Here is an 18994-nt window from a genome sequence, read left to right as displayed (position 1 = left end):
CCAATATAGGGATAATCTGCTCCTGTACTTAAAAGATGCTCTTCCAGGTCGTTTATATATAGGTTAAAAAGGAACGGGGCTAAAATGCACCCTTGTCGGACACCCCGGTGCACACTAAATTCTTCTGTCATATTTAAATCCTGAATGAACCGGACATTTGCCCTTGAGTCAGAGTGCATGTCTGCTAGTAAATTAATTAAATTCTGCTCTACACCCATTTTCTCCAACGCGGTCCAGAGCTCTCTACGGCTCACACAATCGAATGCCGACGAAAGATCCATGAACGCCATGTGAATTGTATCTTGTCGGGCCTTAGTATACTTCCCTGTGATTAGGTACAAGTTCAGACACTGGGTAATAGTAGAGTGACCGGGTCTGAATCCGTATTGAATGGGGGATATTACTTTATTTTCGTCTGCCCATGCAACCAATCTATTTAAAATTACGCCCCCCACTACTTTGACAATAGAGTTAATTAAGGATATTGGCCTGTAGCAAAGGAGGCTATTACGGTCTCCTTTCTTGAACACGGGTACGATAGTAGATACCCCCCAAGACTTTGGGCAACCGGAAGCCGCAGCCGCATTAAGTACTGCGGTGAGGACTGGCGCCCAAAGTGAACTGCAGGATTTAAAAAGGTCCGGTGGAAGATTATCCGGTCCTGGGGCCTTATTACTAGTGAGCCCTTCAATTCCTTTTTCGACCTCATTTATTGTGAAGAGCAGTGATTTTTCCTTTGATACAACGTGAATGCGTTCTGCCTGTGACTCGTTACTTTTAAAAATAGAACTAAAATAATTAACCCACTCTTCTTCTGGGATGTTTGTACCCAATGTAGAATCAATTGGATTATCGAATAGGGGTTTATTTATGATATCCCAGAACTTTGCGCTATTTCTTAATATTTCAGGATCTAAAAGAGACTCCCACACATTTTTTTTTACTTCTTTTTTGCGAATTGCTAGGGCCTTTTTATACCTGGCTCGCGTAACTTTTATAAGCGCCAGGTCTCTAGGTTTGGTTGTCAGTGCCACCTTAAGCTCGCGACTAACCTTGGAGCAATCTTTATCAAACCATTTTGGGTTGTTATTTAGGTTCCCTCTAGTTGCCACCGTTAACAATGATCCTACTTTTTTTGCGACTGCCTCAAAGGATGCCAAGATTTGTTGCGGTGTTGATACAGGTGATGTACATAACAAAAAATCAGGACTACAGGTAATGTTAATAGATTTGTACAAGTTTTCATGGTTCACCATTGACCATTTTAGGCGACGCTTCCCATTTATACATTTTGTGGACCCACGATCCACTCGTGACTTTCGCTGTTCAAAAATTCCCCCACCCATTTTAATACATATAGGATTATGATCACTATAAATACTCATTTGGATGTGGAAATTCAGGACAGTATTAGCAAGGTCAGCCGATAGTAAAATATGGTCTATGTATGATCCAGTAATGTGACCTTTAAACGTGGGAATAGAGAAAATAGTCTGGTCCGCCACTGTTGACATTGCAGAGATTAAATTATTTTCATTCATTAGTGAGTTTAAATCTGTTCCACGCCACGAGTGATCAAAGTGGAAGCCTTCCAGGCCATTACATCCTAGATGGTTAATGGCAGTCTCTCCGGGGTGTCCACATGGATGTGTATTAAAGTCACCAACAAGTAGCAACTGGCAGGACAATCTCTCGGCATTTTCTCTCAAAAAGTCACATAAAGACTGTATATTACAATCACCTAAATGGTTGGTTGCATTATAGAAATTAATCAAAGTATAAGTGATATTGCCCCTCTTCAACTCCAGAACCTGGATATTTCGATTGCCAGAATAGAACTCAGATTTGGAGCATGTAAGAGCCAGATTAACATAAATTGCCAAACCCCCTTTTGCTCTACCACTAGATGAGGGTTCTGCTGGAATAAAAAAAACTCTGAAAACCCTCAATATGTACATTTTTCCCCACCAGCCATGTTTCCTGTAGACAAATTACTGCGTATTGTTTAACTAGAGACAGCCAGCCGACATCATTGGATTTATCGCAGAGCCCTGCTATGTTCCAAGATATCAGACTTTCATTGCAGGGTAGTGTTGGACAGGAAATTTTAGTATTTATGTCTGTGTTGGACTTTACAGATAAAGGAGCTTGTGTTTCGCTTGGTTGCCTGTCCACCTGTCCTTCCACAGAATTATGTGTTATGTCTGTAGTTAAAGAATTATACATATCTGGTGGATTGATAGAGCAATTTGTCTGGGCTAGTAAGGCAGGCAAATCATGGGTAGGTCCATTCGTCACAGTTAAGTATTCCTCATATCCTGGTTCTACACCTTGTTGTCTACAATTACCATGAATAGGGGGAAGGGGTGTGTCAAGTAGTCATTCGACCCCATCCAAACCTCCCTGTCCATAAAGGGCGTTGAACCTGTTTCAAATAGAGATATTATACTGGTAGTTAAAGTGGGTAGGATATTGGTGTTCATGTTGATATAGCTGTTGAGGCCTTTCCCACCTATCTGAACTGTGCCCCCAACTATTGTCAGGCGCAACTATGCCCCATCCATTTGATAAATCATTCCAGGCTGATCTTGAGGAGGCATGATTTATCTTAGGGTAGATCATGCTACGTTGTTTTTTTGCCAAAGAATTCTAAAGTAAGAGGGACAATGGTGCCTTTCCTGCGTTGAGGGGGAAGTATGTTTAGTAAAATGTTTGATAATGTGACTGCGTTCGTAAAATTAAAGATTACGCAGTCACCAGTAAACTTTTTTGGATTTTGTCCTATCCAGGGCACCCTTCTCGCTGATTTAACCTCTCCTGCTAGCTGCTGTTTCCCATGAGGGGCCATCTGCATGTTGCCAGATAGCCAATGGAGGGGGTATACAACCTTTACAACGCAACTTTTACCACGACTTACCATTACCACGCATTTTTTACAACGCAGGATCCATTACAACGCATACCATTACCACGCATGTATTTACAACGCAGGTACTTTTACAACGCATACCATTACAACGTAAGTATTGGTAAGTATATTATTTTATTAAAAATATTATTTGGGTTTTTTTGTAAAGGGGTATTTTTAGGGTTCAGGGTCAGTTTTTGGGTAAAAGGGTATTTTTAGGGTTCAGGGTCAGTTTTCAGTTTTTGGGTAAAGGGGTATTTTTAGGTTTTAGGGTCAGTTTTCAGTTTTTGGGTAAAGGGGTATTTTTAGGGTTTAGGGTCAGTTTTCAGTTTTTGGGTAAAGGGGTATTTTTAGGGTTCAGGGTCAGTTTTCAGTTTTTGGGTAAAGGGGTATTTTTAGGGTTCAGGGTCAGTTTTCAGTTTTTGGGTAAAGGGTTATTTTTAGGGTTCAGGGTCAGTTTTTAGTTTTTGGGTAAAGGGGTATTTTTAGGGTTCAGGGTCAGTTTTCAGTTTTTGGGTAAAGGGTTATTTTTAGGGTTCAGGGTCAGTTTTGGGTTTTTGGGTAAATGGGTATTTTTAGGGTTCAGGGTCAATTTTGGGTTTTTGGGTAAATGGGTATTTTTAGGGTTCAGGGTCAGTTTTGGGTTTTTGGGTAAAAGGGGTATTTTTTGGGGTTCAGGGTCAGTTTTGGGTTTTTGGGTAAAAGGGGTATTTTTTGGGTTCAGGGTCAGTTTTGGGTTTTTGGGTAAAAGGGTACAGTGTAAAAATTAAATATAATTAAATTTAAATTACATTAAATTAAATTGATTAAATTAAATTAATTAAATTAAATTACATTAAATTAAATTACATTAAATTAAATTAAATTACATTATATTAATTTTAATTAAATGAAATATTAAAAAATATTATATACTTACCTATACTTACGTTGTAATTGTATGCGTTGTAAAGGTATATGCGTTGTAAATACATGCGTGGTAATGGTATGCGTTGTCATGGATCCTGCGTTGTAAAAAATGCGTGGTAATGGTAGGCGTGGTAAAAGTATGCGTTGTAACGTCATACATCCAATGGAGGGCCTTACTTGTCAGTGATGTAGGGGTTTCTATCTGGCCAGTAGTCAAAGATGGAACATTTGCAAGTACCAAAACTAGGGGTGAGGCTTCTTCAATAAAATGTAGAGAGTCATTTTCAGAATTTATTGGCATTTCAGCTACGTTTAGAGGTGGGTCTTCTCTTAACGATAAAAGGTTATTATGTGTTGCTGGTGTGTGTCCAGATGAATTAGACTGTGCTACAATACCACCTTCCTCTGTCCCAGTCGTGTTAAGCTCTTTAGTGGTATTGGCTAAGTTAGTGACCATGGTTGACAAGTTTGTTAACTCATCCGTTAACGTTTTCTGGGCCGTGCCCAGTTTCTTCACATCAGTACAAAGCTTGTAAAGTCTAGCCACCACCGGTTTAATAAAAGCCTTGAGCGTGCTATCGAACATGTCCGCTATCCTGCTTAATAATTCGTCATCAGCTATCTGTTTGATACTGTCATCCCTTTTTCCCGTGCTCTTGTCCCTAATTTTTGGGGGTGTTGCAACCCTTTTCCTCCCTCCTCGATTTAACTGTGTCTTTCTGCATTTCCTGATCGCCCGTGTATTAGGCACTAGAGCTGAGGGATCTTCAACTACGCTGTCCGCCTGTGTGTCCACATGTATGACATCATTAGGCTGGGACTCAGTATCGGTGACATGAACTGAGTCTTGGTCAGACTCTTGGAGAACACTATGGTTTTGGATCTCACTATCATGTGTCTCAGTGTCTGGGATTTGATTTCCTGCTTCCTGAGATGTGATATCTACCCATGGGGAGTTAGGTGGAGGACTCATAGGATGTAAAATGGGAGATTGACTTAAACCCAATGACTGTCTTCTATCACTATTGATCTTAGATACTACATGAACCATGTAGTTGTCCATAGTGTTTTCCACGACAGTAATGTTCTTTTTCGGCATCCTAGATGGAGATAATTGGAACACAGGTTTTTAAACCGGGCAATTACGGTCAAGTTAAGCACCGGAGGTAAGAAGGGGAATCAAAGAAATAATACAATGTACATATGACAAGGTACAGGCGATCTTACTTTAGCAAGATGACTTTTTGCCAGTACAGGCAGTATGGCGTGCCCAGTCCAGTCTCTACCTGTCTCAGACTGTCTCTACCTGTCTCAGACTGTCTCAGACTGTCTCAGACTGTCTCAGACTGTCTCAGACTGTCTCAGACTGTCTCAGACTGTCTCAGACTGTCTCAGACTGTCTCAGACTGTCTCGGGCTTTGTCCGGGCTTTGTCCGGGCTTTGTCCGGGCTTTGTCCGGGCTTTGTCCGGGCTTTGTCCGGGCTTTGTCCGGGCTTTGTCCGGGCTTTGTCCGGGCTTTGTCCGGGCTTTGTCCGGGCTTTGTCCGGGCTTTGTCCGGGCTTTGTCCGGGCTTTGTCCGGGCTTTGTCCGGGCTTTGTCCGGGCTTTGTCCGGGCTTTGTCCGGGCTTTGTCCGGCGCGCGTCCTCGCGGGACGAGGGACCGGACGATACTTTATGCGCCACCTGGCGCGCTGGTTGAAGGCGTCGTCACTTCCCCCCGTGGGATCCTGGGGGATGTAGGCAGACCGGCGGAGCCAAGCCCGGCCGGTCGCTGCGAGCAAAGGTGTGGCGGAGCCAAGCCCGGCCGCTGGTCGAGGGGGTGAGACAGCGCTGGTAGCAAGTGTCAGTAGAAATGCTGGAACACGGGGAACTCGGCCCCTGACGATACTTTATGCGCCGCCTGGCGTGCTGGTTGAAGGCGTCGTCACTTCCCCCCGTGGGAACCTGGGGGATGTAGGCAGACCGGCGGAGCCAAGCCCGGCCGGTCGCTGCAAGCAAAGGTGTGGCGGAGCCAAGCCCGGCCGCTGGTCGAGGGGGTGAGACAGCGCTGGTAGCAAGGGTCAGTAGAAATGCTGGAACACGGGGAACTCGGCCCCTGACAATACTTTATGCGCCGCCTGGCGCGCTGGTTGAAGGCTTCGTCACTTCCCCCCGTGGGATCCTGTGGGATGTAGGCAGACCGGCGGAGCCAAGCCCGGCCGGTCGCTGCAAGCAAAGGTGTGGCGGAGCCAAGCCCTGCCGCTGGTCGAGGGGGTGAGACAGCGCTGGTAGCAAGGGTCAGTAGAAATGCTGGAACACGGGGAACTCGGCCCCTGACGATACTTTATGCGCCGCCTGGCGCGCTGGTTGAAGGCGTCGTCACTTCCCCCCGTGGGATCCTGGGGGATGTAGGCAGACCGGCGGAGCCAAGCCCGGCCGGTCGCTGCAAGCAAAGGTGTGGCGGAGCCAAGCCCGGCCGCTGGTCGAGGGGGTGAGACAGCGCTGGTAGCAAGGGTCAGTAGAAATGCTGGAACACGGGGAACTCCGCCCCTGACGATACTTTATGCGCCGCCTGGCGCGCTGGTTAAAGGCGTCGTCACTTCCCCCCGTGGGATCCTGGGGGATGTAGGCAGACCGGCGGAGCCAAGCCCGACCAGTCGCTGCAAGCAAAGGTGTGGCGGAGCCAAGCCCGGCCGCTGGTCGAGTGGGTGAGACAGCGCTGGTAGCAAGGGTCAGTAGAAATGCTAGAACACTACTTTAGTACGAAAGTGAGTGAAAGCAAAGGTTAACCAATAGACTTTGTGAACACTTATGTAATGATTTGGGCTTTGGTTAAAGGTCAAAGGCTGAAACTAAGGGTAAAATCAGGTCATCAATCCTTAAAGTAAGATTAAAATGTCAACTTAGCTTGCAGTCATTTACACAATCATATGCAATCTGGTTATCATGATCACCTCAGAATCTTTCATGACATGCACTACAATCTGAGAATATATTTAAAAAAAAACAATCATCCATTGTCCACAAGAACGTTTGGGACGATAAAAAAATATATCTATAAAAACAGAGGCTGCCATCACATTCTTGTAAGAAAAAAAGCTAGTTAAACATTTGAAGAAAGAAGGGCACTACTCTGCCACTAAATTACCATGAAACACTATACCCTACAAGGAAAACATTTTGAGAATGACAAGCTTTGATCAAACTACACAGGGATGTGACTGAATACTATCAGTGAAGCCTCCATGGGAATGAAAAATTTCCTCGCTAACGTACGGAAAGTTTCAATTCGATTAAGGACTCGGAGGAGAGGATTATGCCTTCTATTATTCTACTAAGTACCTCACATTACATTCCGCCACAGATGTCAATAGTTTAAAGCTACCACTATTCATTTTCTCTCCATTACTTCTGAGACTGTTTTGGCTAAGCATTACACCAGACATGCATATATTATTCCATACTTACCATGACTTGACAATTGTGGTGATTTAAGACTTCCAGTTTGCCATTTCTTTTCTGCCCATGAGCAGTGTATTCTTAAACCTCCTAAGCTCCCCAGAACTGCCTCCAGATCCTGTACCTCTCTTAACCAATGCACCTGTAATCTCTACACCCAGTACAAGACGTCTTTTAGGCTTAACTTCTAGAATCTTGGCTGGATTTCCTATCCTGCCTCAGAAGTGCATTGCTGTTGTGACCAAAAAGAACTAGTTAGGCTCCCTTTTCTTTGGCCAAATTGATTTCATGGACCACCCACTTCTAACTCTACTCTCCAGCTCAACAACTCGCCTTTTTCATCCGATTTACTGTTTCCGGTACTGGGCATTCATTAAAAAAAAAAAAAGACGCATTCTGTGAGTTGTAGTCTTACATAAACTTCATTTCATTTGGATTAAAGTAGCATTAGAAAAGCATTGTGTAAGCAAGTACAAAACTGGAAACCAGATACTCTTGTTGACGCCCAATTCCGACAGTTTAAGGACTACCTGGACTATTGCTCCGCTTAGGATATTCGTGGCTGCCAATTTAACATGCAGTCCCGAGAACGGATAGAGGCAAACGTAAATGATAGGGGTTTGAGAGTCATGATATCACGCCACCCCAACTCATGTCCACACACCCAAGTACAGGAGTTATAACTAGCCAACACGTTACCGCGCCAAGCTGCACGCTGTTGTCATTGCTCACGGGGACAGATGTCAGAAGTAAATGTCACATCGAGTGGTTGTCGGAAGCCACGGGACGCAGAGGCAGTTTCTTCACATATGACACAATTATGGCTGTGTCTGAGGAAGGGCCCAAACTGTAAACTAAGCAGGGCAGGTGCTCTGGGCCCCCAGAGTACACACAGAGTTCTGAGAAGTGCCAGGACTGTCTCATCAAACGTACCTCAGCTCTGCTGAGAACTGTTGGCACTACCATAGGAAGTGTAATAGTGTTGCCAAGAAGTGCCATTATTGATGCAGAAGATGCAGTCAACACAGGACACCCACGTAAACTTCCATAAAGGGCTCTCTATAACAAAATACATTATGCCTCACTATTAGTATAGTCGTCCTACTATGTGCCGGTTGAAAGTACAACAGCTTTTCTTTTGTAAGAACAGCAGATGATGTGCTGTAAAATGGATAGCAGAGTAGTTGACAAGTTCTAGGCCAGAGATATTCACCTTTCCTATGTCCATATGTGAGTGCCCATTTTCCAGTCCAGGTTTTTTATTTGTATTCTGGACCTTGTAGTCCCATTTTAAAAATACACAACATCCAAAACCTTCACAATGGAACTAAAACAAGCAGGGAATCGAAATCAGTGGTGCGCGTGCACCACAGAGGAGCGGGATCCAAACCAGTGGTGTGCGCGCACCACAGAGGAGAGGGGGCTAGGGAGCGCGGCAGCGACGCGAACGCACGCTGCTGCGTGTGCTAGACACGCGTGGGACATGCACCCGCCTTTGCCAAATTGCGTGCCTTTCTTAAAAAATAAAAAAAAAATCCGAAACCCAATGGCAGCTAGTGAGAGCAAAACGACCTGCACAAGCGTGTGGTCAGTTTTCAAAACCCCCTTACAAGAGGTCTCGCGCTGCACGAGCAATGCTCCGCACTGCAACCCTAGGCGCGAGACCTAAAAAGGAAATGGGTAAACTCGTACATTATTTTTAAAAATGATTATTCTGAATTGTGCAATATCTTTAGGTTTAAGGGACGGTGTGCACATGCACACTTTAAAACCGACTGAAACTCACAGAACTGGTCAAAGCATCCATTTATATTTTAGAGCTTCTCGTACCAAGTACCAAGTCTCTTTGTGCTGGTAAGTACAATACAAATAAAAGTGAAAATAGCAGGAGACAAGATGCATATGTAAAAACACTAGGAAGGAAACCATATGCTACGCCCTACTCTCTTGTAACACCAATATTATAATCTTAAAGGAAGGTTACTCATATCACTTCCAGCACTAATGGGTATAAGATATATATATATATATATATATATATATCATGAGCTCCATCTTACCTGATGAGAGGGACGGAGAGAAAGGTGGTCTGTGTAAAGGCCACCTTTATCCAAAAGGCTCTGCTCGTCAGGGGCAAACCTAGAAAACATTAGTAAAATCAACTGAATCAATTGGGGCATGCTTTCACATAATGGTACATGTAATAATGTATATAATTTATTTGGCTGTAAAACAATATGGGTACATTAGGGCTTAGTCTATAGACAAAATTATTTACATTTCAATACTTTTCTTCTCAGGTTTAAAGTGTGAAAAAGTACATAGCCGCAATATTGATAACCAACTCTTGGTGCCAAGTAAAATTGTTCTAACAAACAATGCTCAGCTAATCGCTTACCCTTCCACCATTCCCTTTCAACAACCACTTCTAACACTTTCTGCAAAGTCTGCTTAAATTTCTGTATGAAAAAAGTACCAAATAAAAGTGTAGATACTAAATCATTACAAATGCATTTAATTGTTCTCATTGAGGATTTTGTTTGTATTTACTGAAAAAAAACGTCTAGGGTCGTGGGGTTGGGTTGGGAAAGGGTGAGGATCAAAGGAGCAGTTACTGTCTAAGACTTAAAAGAGAACAGGCGAGTATGCTCATGATTCTCCACATTTTTCATCTAAAATGTGCAATCAGGCAAATCTAGAACTTCAAAAAAAAAAAAAACCATTCACAACTAAGTAAGCTTTTTGGCATAATATTAGGAAACAGGTCAGTCCGGCAGTCTTGCGGTAAAGTACTCTAATATAGAGATAAACTGAGAAAATCAAAAAGCTTTAAAGACGAGCTTGAAAGATTAAAAGGACACCCAACAAGCGTTTTAAAAAGTAAAACTAATTAGGAGTACAGTTAACTTCAGCTGGAAACACTAATTAGTGATCATGAGAGAAAACAGCAAACGTGTAACCGAAGAATTTAATATATTTTATTATGGACGACTTTCTACAGTAGGAGAGAGAGGGTACTAAATGCTTATAAGATTGATAGACTGCAGTAAGTGCGAAGGAAAGGTTCACGGGCTAAAGGTCTAGACAGAGGCAAATCATATAAGTACATACAGAAGAGTCAGAAGGGTGAACATATGCATGTACAAGTCGAATAATAACGTGCAATTTCAAATAGGAGTCGAATAAGTGGGGCAAGGCATGAAGAGAATAGTGATATCTGTTGTTCATAAATCAAAGTCCCTTTTATTTAATGGATGGTTTATGCAAAGAATTGAGAGGAAGCGTCTCGAATTTCATTAAACCGTGACCAGGTAAATAGTAGTAGAAAGAAAAAGAGTATTTGCATGTTTGACTGTACTTTTATTTGACATTTAATTATACAGGTAGTTGGAACGACAAAGTCCTCAGCATGTTTATGGACAAGTACCCCTGCAATGGGTGCCCTGTTGTCTGGATCCCCAACGCGGAGTTTTGTGGTCAAAGGCAAACTTGGATCATGCATGTATGCCATGACATATGCCTGTCTCACGGACCGTGGTCTTGTTGGGCCAGGAGGGGTGCCCAAAGCGCTACCCTTACAGTGGTAGATCAATAGTAGTGAACTGGTCTTTTTTAAACTGCGTCACAGGAGTGAGCCCTAAAGGCTCACTCACGATTTTAAAGTTTCACAGCTGTGTGCTTAACTCAACCTTGGCCTACATCAGTTGGATGTAGATTGCTGCAAAACACAGGAATGGTGTCTCTGAGCTGGATGTATGTGTGCATGGGAATGCACACGGATGAAGAAGCGCTGTGCAGTGCATGTATTGTATGTGTGTGTGTGTGGGGGCGTGGGGGGTACTGGGTAATTGTATACCTGAAAGGAATATATTACAAGGGAGATGTAGTGCTATATAATGAGTGGGCAGTGAAAGTATGTGCTGGGTGTCTGTGAGAAGTACAACACAAAAAGGGATAAGGTGTTGTGAAATGCGAAAAGGGGGAATGTGTGTAATGGCTGTGTGTGTGTTTGCAGTGCGCACAGAATGAATGTATGGGCTGAAGGTCTGTGATGGCAAAATGCACAGAGGTAAAAAGATTGAATAGTGTATGTGCTATGTCCGTACACTGAGGGCAAGTATGCCCTGTAAATGGTAGATTACATGGTGAATCATAGGTTCCATTTTAGGAAACCAAGGCCTACCAGGTAAAGCCTTGAGGCATTGAGGAATCCATTCAGACATATGTGTGTATTGCTGCATTCCTGTGATCTGGGTGAGACACACTGGATAAAGAGAGAGAGAAAGAGACCCCCCTGATAAAAGCTCTGAAATCTGATAAGTTGTAGAAGGAGCTTGTCAGTCAGTCAATTATCTTTATTCGATTATTAAAAATCATAAAAGAACGAGCGAGGGAGACGCATCGTCGGTGGGGCGCGCTGAGTCAGACAGCGCCTACAGGTTCCAGGAGTCAGCGGGAGCCACAACGGACTGCCAGCCCCTCCCCTTCCCGCCGGGGGCTTTGAAAACTGCTCGCGCCTCCCGCTCCGCGGGAGACGCATCGTCGGTGGGGCGCGCTGAGTCAGACAGCGCCTACAGGTTCCAGGAGTCAGCGGGAGCCACAACGGACTGCCAGCCCCTCCCCTTCCCGCCGGGGGCTTTGAAAACTGCTCGCGCCTCCCGCTCCGCGGGAGACGCATCGTCGGTGGGGCGCGCTGAGTCAGACAGCGCCTACAGGTTCCAGGAGTCAGCGGGACCCACAACGGACTGCCAGCCCCTCCCCTTCCCGCCGGGGGCTTTGAAAACTGCTCTCGCCTCCCGCTCCGCGGGAGACGCATCGTCGGTGGGGCGCGCTGAGTCAGACAGCGCCTACAGGTTCCAGGAGTCAGCGGGAGCCACAACGGACTGCCAGCCCCTCCCCTTCCCGCCGGGGGCTTTGAAAACTGCTCGCGCCTCCCGCTCCGCGGGAGACGCATCGTCGGTGGGGCGCGCTGAGTCAGACAGCGCCTACAGGTTCCAGGAGTCAGCGGGAGCCACAACGGACTGCCAGCCCCTCCCCTTCCCGCCGGGGGCTTTGAAAACTGCTCGCGCTTCCCGCTGCGCGGGACGCGCGCGGGCTAAGCCCGGGCAAAGGGCGGGCCCTCGGAGGCCAGAGGAGGCCGGGGCGGGCCACCCCACTTGGTCCTAACATAGGAGGTACAGAGACACCATACAGTTTACATATTTATGTTCCATTGTCCAGTGTCGTCGACGGGCCATACATAGTCCTCCCATGATGTCTTATTGGGAAGAGCTCAATGCCGTGTGCGGCACTAACTATGTCCCTGATATATTAACCCCCCCCAGACTGGGCAAAGACAATGATCTCATAAACTGTACCACCCAGATTGTGCCTGTATCCCCTGATTTAATCCAATTCAACAATGAGGAAACTCCATTAAATGTTAATCTAATGTGTTGTAGCTCCCCATCCCTCCCTGCCAATCCAATTGTGTTAACGCCACATAAAGCAGGGTCTACATTAAATAATCCTGTTTCCCCCTTTCAATCAACCCTATTGGCCGAATTTGAGCGATTGTTGAATGCTGCGTTGTTACCCCTGGTCACTAAAATTAAGGAGTTGGGAGACAGGTTGACCAGTGTTGAACTAATAGTAAAAAGGTCTTACCTACCAACTGTAAATTCTGCTGTTTCCCCACGTTCCACGCTCTGTATAAACCCGGACAAGCCTACTCCTATTGAACTCAGAAAAGCACGAACAATTGACCCTGCCCTGAGTATACCCTTCCAAAGGGGCCATAATAACACTCCTAACCCCACAAGTGCCTCTTTTAAAGCCCCTAGATATCCTCAGCCAAGAAGGCATAGAATTAATTTACCCCCTGAAGCTGCCCCCTACGTGTCCGTTCTTTCCGGGGTGCCTGAACTTGGTCAGGGAAATCACGAAACAAGCGAGGAGCTGCTAAATAAGACCATCTTTTGGCTTCACAACAACAGACCGCTGCCGCCCGCCCTAGATGGCGGAATTGTGAGCGTCAGGAGGGTGGGGTGGTTAGGCAGACTGCCTAAAGACATCTCGGGAGATCTGATATTGATCAGATTTAAACACAGGAACATTGTCCCCTTTTTAAGACTTTTTCAACCAAAACCCGGTGATGCCCCTATTTCTACTTGGGACTTGTTCGATTTTTACCCGGGTCCCAGAGTAATGAACAATAACAATTGGTGAAAGGGGACTCTGGCCACCATGTGTTTTATCATTTTCATACTCAGACATGTAAAATGGAAAAAGCCCATCATGTTTTTAATAATTGTATATATGTATCTTGTCGTACATGCTATGTCATTTTGTAAGGCCTAATTGATTGCTCCTTTTCTAGTTAACTTTTAATCACTCTAAGATTGGTTTGCCAGATCTTGCTTTTTAATTGGTTACCACTTACTTATTTTAATGAATTGACCAAATTGTTTGTTTTAAATTATTTTTGTAATTGTATGTTTGTATGATATTTTATGAAACTCTTCGCTTATATGATATTTCATTGCTGAATATCGAATAAAGCATATTTTGAACCTAAAAGAACGAGCATTAATACATGACATTTCATCAGAACACAAATTAGTATAGGTCAATATTTTGTTTAAAACTCTAAAATCACGATATACAAAATAAGTTATACATAAATATTAAAAATATTAAGAACAGTGAGATATAAAAAAGTAATCATTAATCAGAAACAAGATGCCTAGTTCTTGTGCGATGCTTGTTTATGCATGCACCTGCAACCAAAAAACTAGCGACATGAAATGCTACTTTTACATTAGGAAGGAGTTGCAGGAACATCAAAGCTGGTTTTACCTGCGTAAAGCCCAAATTGCACAATATAGGAAACAGATATTTTTTCCTAATCTCAGTATAGTGGCCGCAGAACAAGATAAAATGAGTCGTATCCTGGATAGAAAAGTGATCACAATCACATGGTTCAGCATTATCGGGTCTATTCCATGTTTTAAAATTACCCAGAATGAAGGGAATCAAATCAAGACGAAATCTTGTTAAAAGGAAACGATGGTATGGTTTAGATACCAGGAAAAGATATGGTTCCATTCCAGGGGCAGATGTCAGCATACAATGTTTCCTGACTGTGGGTTTATTTAACTCTGTGGCTTCCCTCTCCAAAACATAGAAATTTGTCAGGATATTTTTAACTGTTTTTTTATCTTCCTGGTTTATCAAATGTGGAGAAGAAAAAAGTTCAGGTCGGCCAGCTAAAATTAGCTGCGTCTGAACGTATTTTACCCACGGAATATTATGAGCTCTATCCAGGGCTAAACAATCTTTTAAGATAATATGATTTAATGTAAGCTCCTGGTTGAGCCAAATTTTCAACCATCCAATGACTGGGGCTAGTTTTAAAATGTCGGTTATGTAGCCCAATCCAAGCTCTGTATGTATTATATAAGTGGAAATCGATTGAGGGACAGAAAGCAAAGTTCTCAGAAATGTATTTTCGGCTTTCTGGATTTTATCATGATTAGTGTACCCCCAAATGACAGAACCGTATTGGGCAACCGACAAACATTTAGCTTTATAGACCTTTATAATGCTTTCCATGGGGCGGGCTCCAAGTTTTTTAGCAAAACCAAGCAACCCAGCGGCCGCTCTTGCCACTGCGTTGCTTTTAACGGATTGCTGGGGGCCCCACGTGCCCTTTTCATCAAAGGTCACTCCTAAGTAAGGAAAAGATGGCACTCTCCTGACCTCTTTCCCCACACAATAAAATGTTTTTGACTTTCTTTTCCTGCCTGCGGCTCCTGCAATCATTACATGAGATTTATCTGTATTGGTTTTCATGTCCAACGAGGACATGAAATCCCCAAAGGAAAAGAGGAGTTTGTTTAGTGCCACTCCGGAACGTGCCAAGAGGACTGCATCGTCCGCGTACAGGAGGACAGGTATCTTTGTCTCACCTGCACGCGGGATGTCGGTGTGGGAAGCTGCCAGGACTGCCTCAAGATCATTTATATAAAGAGTGAAGAGAAGGGGGGCAAGGATACACCCTTGCCTATCCCCCCTCTCTGACTTAAAGTGGCAAGTACATCTCCCTTCCCTGGTCACTCTGACCGAGGTCTTAAGATCTCTATGTAACTCGGCCAGATACCTAACCAGAGGAGCATCAATGCCCATGGACAAAAGGACCCCCCACAGCTTAGCCCTGTTAACCAGGTCAAAAGCTGAGGAGAGGTCCATAAAGGCCATGTACAGAGAGCCCCCCTTGGCAATTGCGTAATTATTTATGATCAGTTCTAAATTTAGACACTGATCTAAAGTTCCTCTTTTGGCTCTAAAACCATATTGTGCATTTGATAGGACACCCTTCCCTTCTAAAAGCTGGGTCAGTCTTCCTAAAAGGACTCTTCCTAGGATTTTGACACTGGAATCAATGAGAGAGATTGGCCTATAACAGGCCGGATCTGTTCTCTGTCCTTTTTTAAAAATCGGTATTATCGTGGACTTAGCCCAGCTAGTAGGAAAAATAAAGTCCCTGGTAACGTTAAAAATATTTGTGATAATTTTGGCACTTAGTTCAGGGGCACACTTAAAGAAATCAGCGGGAACCCCATCGGGCCCCGGTGCCTTTTTAAAGAGTGTGTCATTAATCGCTTTTTTCACCTCCTCTATGCTAAAAGGGGAGATGGTGGTTACTGCTTGTGTGAATTGCATTCCACAGCCTAGAGTGGTATCAGGACAGCTATAAATGTTACTGAAATGTGTGACCCACTTTTCGTCAGGTATGGTGCAGTCTGCTCTCTGATTCTCTAGTCCCACAAAGTAAGGATGGTTTATTATTGCCCAAAATCTAGCACTATCTCTTTGTATATCGGGCGACAATAGATCATTCCAGGCCTCCTTTTTAATCTCAGATTTCCTCGTCCTGATAGCATCACTGAGGAAACATTACAGTCATGCTATCTTTTCTTTATCTCTTGGTTTATTTTTTAAGGCTTTCAGGAGGATTGAGTGAGCCTTGGAACAATTTGAATCAAACCATTTGGGGCCCCTATGTGTATTAGGCTTTTTCTTAACGGTCAGGTCTGAGTTGACCTGACGGCAGATAACATTGAAAGCCTCTATCATGGTAGTCACAGAGTTATTATTATCCAAGCAGATTGCAACCGCCCCCTCAACTTTGGCCAGTGTATCCTGTAAAAAGGTAATTGGGGTAACTTGGTCCCATTTAAGTCTGCGGTTCTGATCACTCAGGTCTAAATCTGTCACACATAAAGCCTCAATCACCCTCTTACCCAAAACTCCCTGTGATACAATCTCTAAAATTACGGGGTTGTGATCACTAAAAACTGAGGTTTCTACCTTGTAGTTGAGCACTTCAGGCAGAAAACTATACGATAAAAAAATATAATCTACAATTGTGCCTGTGTTGTTACCCACGTATGTTGGTGACCTCGAGCCTATATGGCAACTATGTGATTCATAAAGATTAAAAGTTGCTAGGAGCGATTCCAAAGCCTCTCCACGTGGTGAGTGTTCAAAATGCGGAGTAGAGGAATAGGGCGAAAAATCCTCATGCTCCACTCGGCAATCCCTATCACATGGGTGGATGTTGTATTCCCCCAAAAGGATCACCTCAAACCCATGAGCACTATTCTCACTGTGGGTAGACAGGAATTCCTCTAGAGTTACCAAATGCTCATTCAAGATTTGACTGACAGGAGAATTATAAAAATTAACGAATAATATAGGCTGTGAGTTTGGTGTAATTAGTTCAACCGCTAGAATATTTATTGAATTAGTTTTAATCTGTCTTGGCTTTCCTTGAATATCTAGGGAGATGTATATAGCCAAGCCCCCCTTCGCCCTTCCTGTTTTACTAGGTACTGCCGGTACAAAGAAATGGGAAAAGCCGTCCAGAACAAGTCTGTCTGACGTTTCCCAAGTTTCTTGGAAAGCAAGAATGTCATTGGATCTAATTATCTCCAACGAGTTCTTATCGTTGAATTTGGCTCTGATGCCAGCGACATTCCAGCTCATAATTCTGCAGACCCTAATGCCTGTGGGTTTCGGGTCTGATAATCTAGGAGCAAACGGAGGACCCTCACCATTACTGTCTTGTCTGGGAGAGAGTCAATCGTTTTGATCCATGAAGGATAGTGGGGCATAGCGATTAAACAATTGAAGAGGTTCTACAAAAGGATTGTGCTGTGCTAAGTGGGAATGATGGGCTGCTACATTATGCCATATGTCCTGCCCCCATCTGTGGTTTGAATCCCAGTTTCTATCCCACCCTGGCGCAGGAGTTCTTGGGTGGGTGACGTTCTGCTGTTCGCCATAAAAGAACTTTAAGGTTAGGGGAACAACAGTACCCTGTCTGCGCTGAGGAGGAAATAGGTTAGCAAGTATATTGGGAAGGACGTCTTGATTTGAGAAGCTCACTGCCACGCAGTCCCCTTTAAACTTTTTCGGTCGGTTTCCCAACCAGGGGACCCTAGTTGCTGACTTAATTACGCTTGCCAGATGGTACTTTCCCCCTGGAGCTAACCGCATGTTACTGGTTAACCAGTGCAAAGCCTTGCTTGTGAGAGAGGTGGGACTTTCCACTGTTTCCCCTTCCAAAGGGGGGACGTTCGCTAAAACTAGAACCACTGGTGTGGCTTCAACTAAAAATTGTAGGGGGTCCGTTGGGTAAGCATTTACTGGGGGGAAGCTGGCAGAGGGGGTTCTATCTATTGGGATGTTAACTAAAAGAGAACCCTCGCTGTTAGCGATCGATGTTGGTGGTTGTGACGGTAAGTTCTCATCTGGCAACCGGTTCACTGCACCATCACTTACAGCCTCTCTGACCACATTTCCCCCTGTAATATTGCTCAGATTTGTTACTAACGTAGTTATGTTTTCTACCCCACCTGCAACCGTAGTGTGGAGTCCACCCAATCTCTTAATTTCCACTTGCAGTTTGTCAATTTTTGATATTAGGGGTTTAACAATAGCGTTAATTTTAAACTCAAGAAAGTCAGCAATCCTTTCAAAAAAAGCATCCTCAAAAGTATGATTATGTTTATCCTCCACAATGTTCACTTGCTTTGACTTTGGGGTAATAGCCTTCTTCTTTCTTATCCCCGGTCGTGGACCACCCTGCTTGGGTGGGTTTTTAGTGCATAATCGTCTTGGCCTAGTGGCACGCCCTTTAGGTGTCTGCTCGTCGATGAAACTCGAGTCTGTTTCTCCTGATCGGAGTCAATGTCAATGTCACTTTCAGCCTCTACATTGGAAACCTCAGAGGCCGGGACTACGTTGACGGGTGTGCCACTTGTTCCTTGGGAAATAGGGCCACTAATTATGCCCTCCTGGTGGGCTTCCTGCAAAATAGTGTCATCGATCAGGATAGATGCAGTAGGGGACAGACAACGTAGGTCTGGGGATTGGCTCAACCCCAAAGAATTTCTCCTCTGCGTGTTTATTTTTTTCACGGTTTGGACAAGGTAATTGTCAAGAGTGTTTTGAGAGTTTTGCAAACATTCCTTAGTTTTCGTAGACATGTTGACAATATACACGCAGACTCACTTTTTATACGGTTATAATTTTTTTAAAAAGACTCTTAAATCCGAAAAGTCTTACTTGCGATAATGCTTCCTGCAGCGTTTCTGGCCCTGCCCCTGCCTCCTCCTGCCGATGAGGGCCGTAGAGGGCCCGCCCTTTGTCCGGGCTTAGCCCCGGGCGTCCCGCTCGCGTCCCGCGCCGCGGG

At 44.4% G+C, this 18994-nt stretch overlaps 1 protein-coding gene across 10 annotated transcripts in view; it reads right to left on the bottom strand.

Annotated features, from left to right (window-relative positions):
- CNOT2 (CCR4-NOT transcription complex subunit 2) overlaps window positions 1–18994 on the bottom strand; it is a 427872-nt gene that overhangs the window by 326284 nt on the left and 82594 nt on the right. For all 10 annotated transcript variants that reach the window (XM_078673911.1, XM_078673914.1, XM_078673916.1 and 7 more), the window contains exon 2: window positions 9315–9393. In XM_078673911.1, coding sequence (XP_078530037.1) covers window positions 9315–9393 — 79 coding nt within the window. The remainder of the gene's footprint in view (window positions 1–9314; window positions 9394–18994) is intronic.

Source organism: Lissotriton helveticus, chromosome 1_1, assembly GCF_964261635.1.
Source record: "Lissotriton helveticus chromosome 1_1, aLisHel1.1, whole genome shotgun sequence".
Classification (NCBI taxonomy): domain Eukaryota; kingdom Metazoa; phylum Chordata; class Amphibia; order Caudata; family Salamandridae; genus Lissotriton; species Lissotriton helveticus.
The sequence above is the reverse complement of the archived record's forward strand: the minus strand, read 5'-3'. Positions and strand labels throughout refer to the sequence as shown.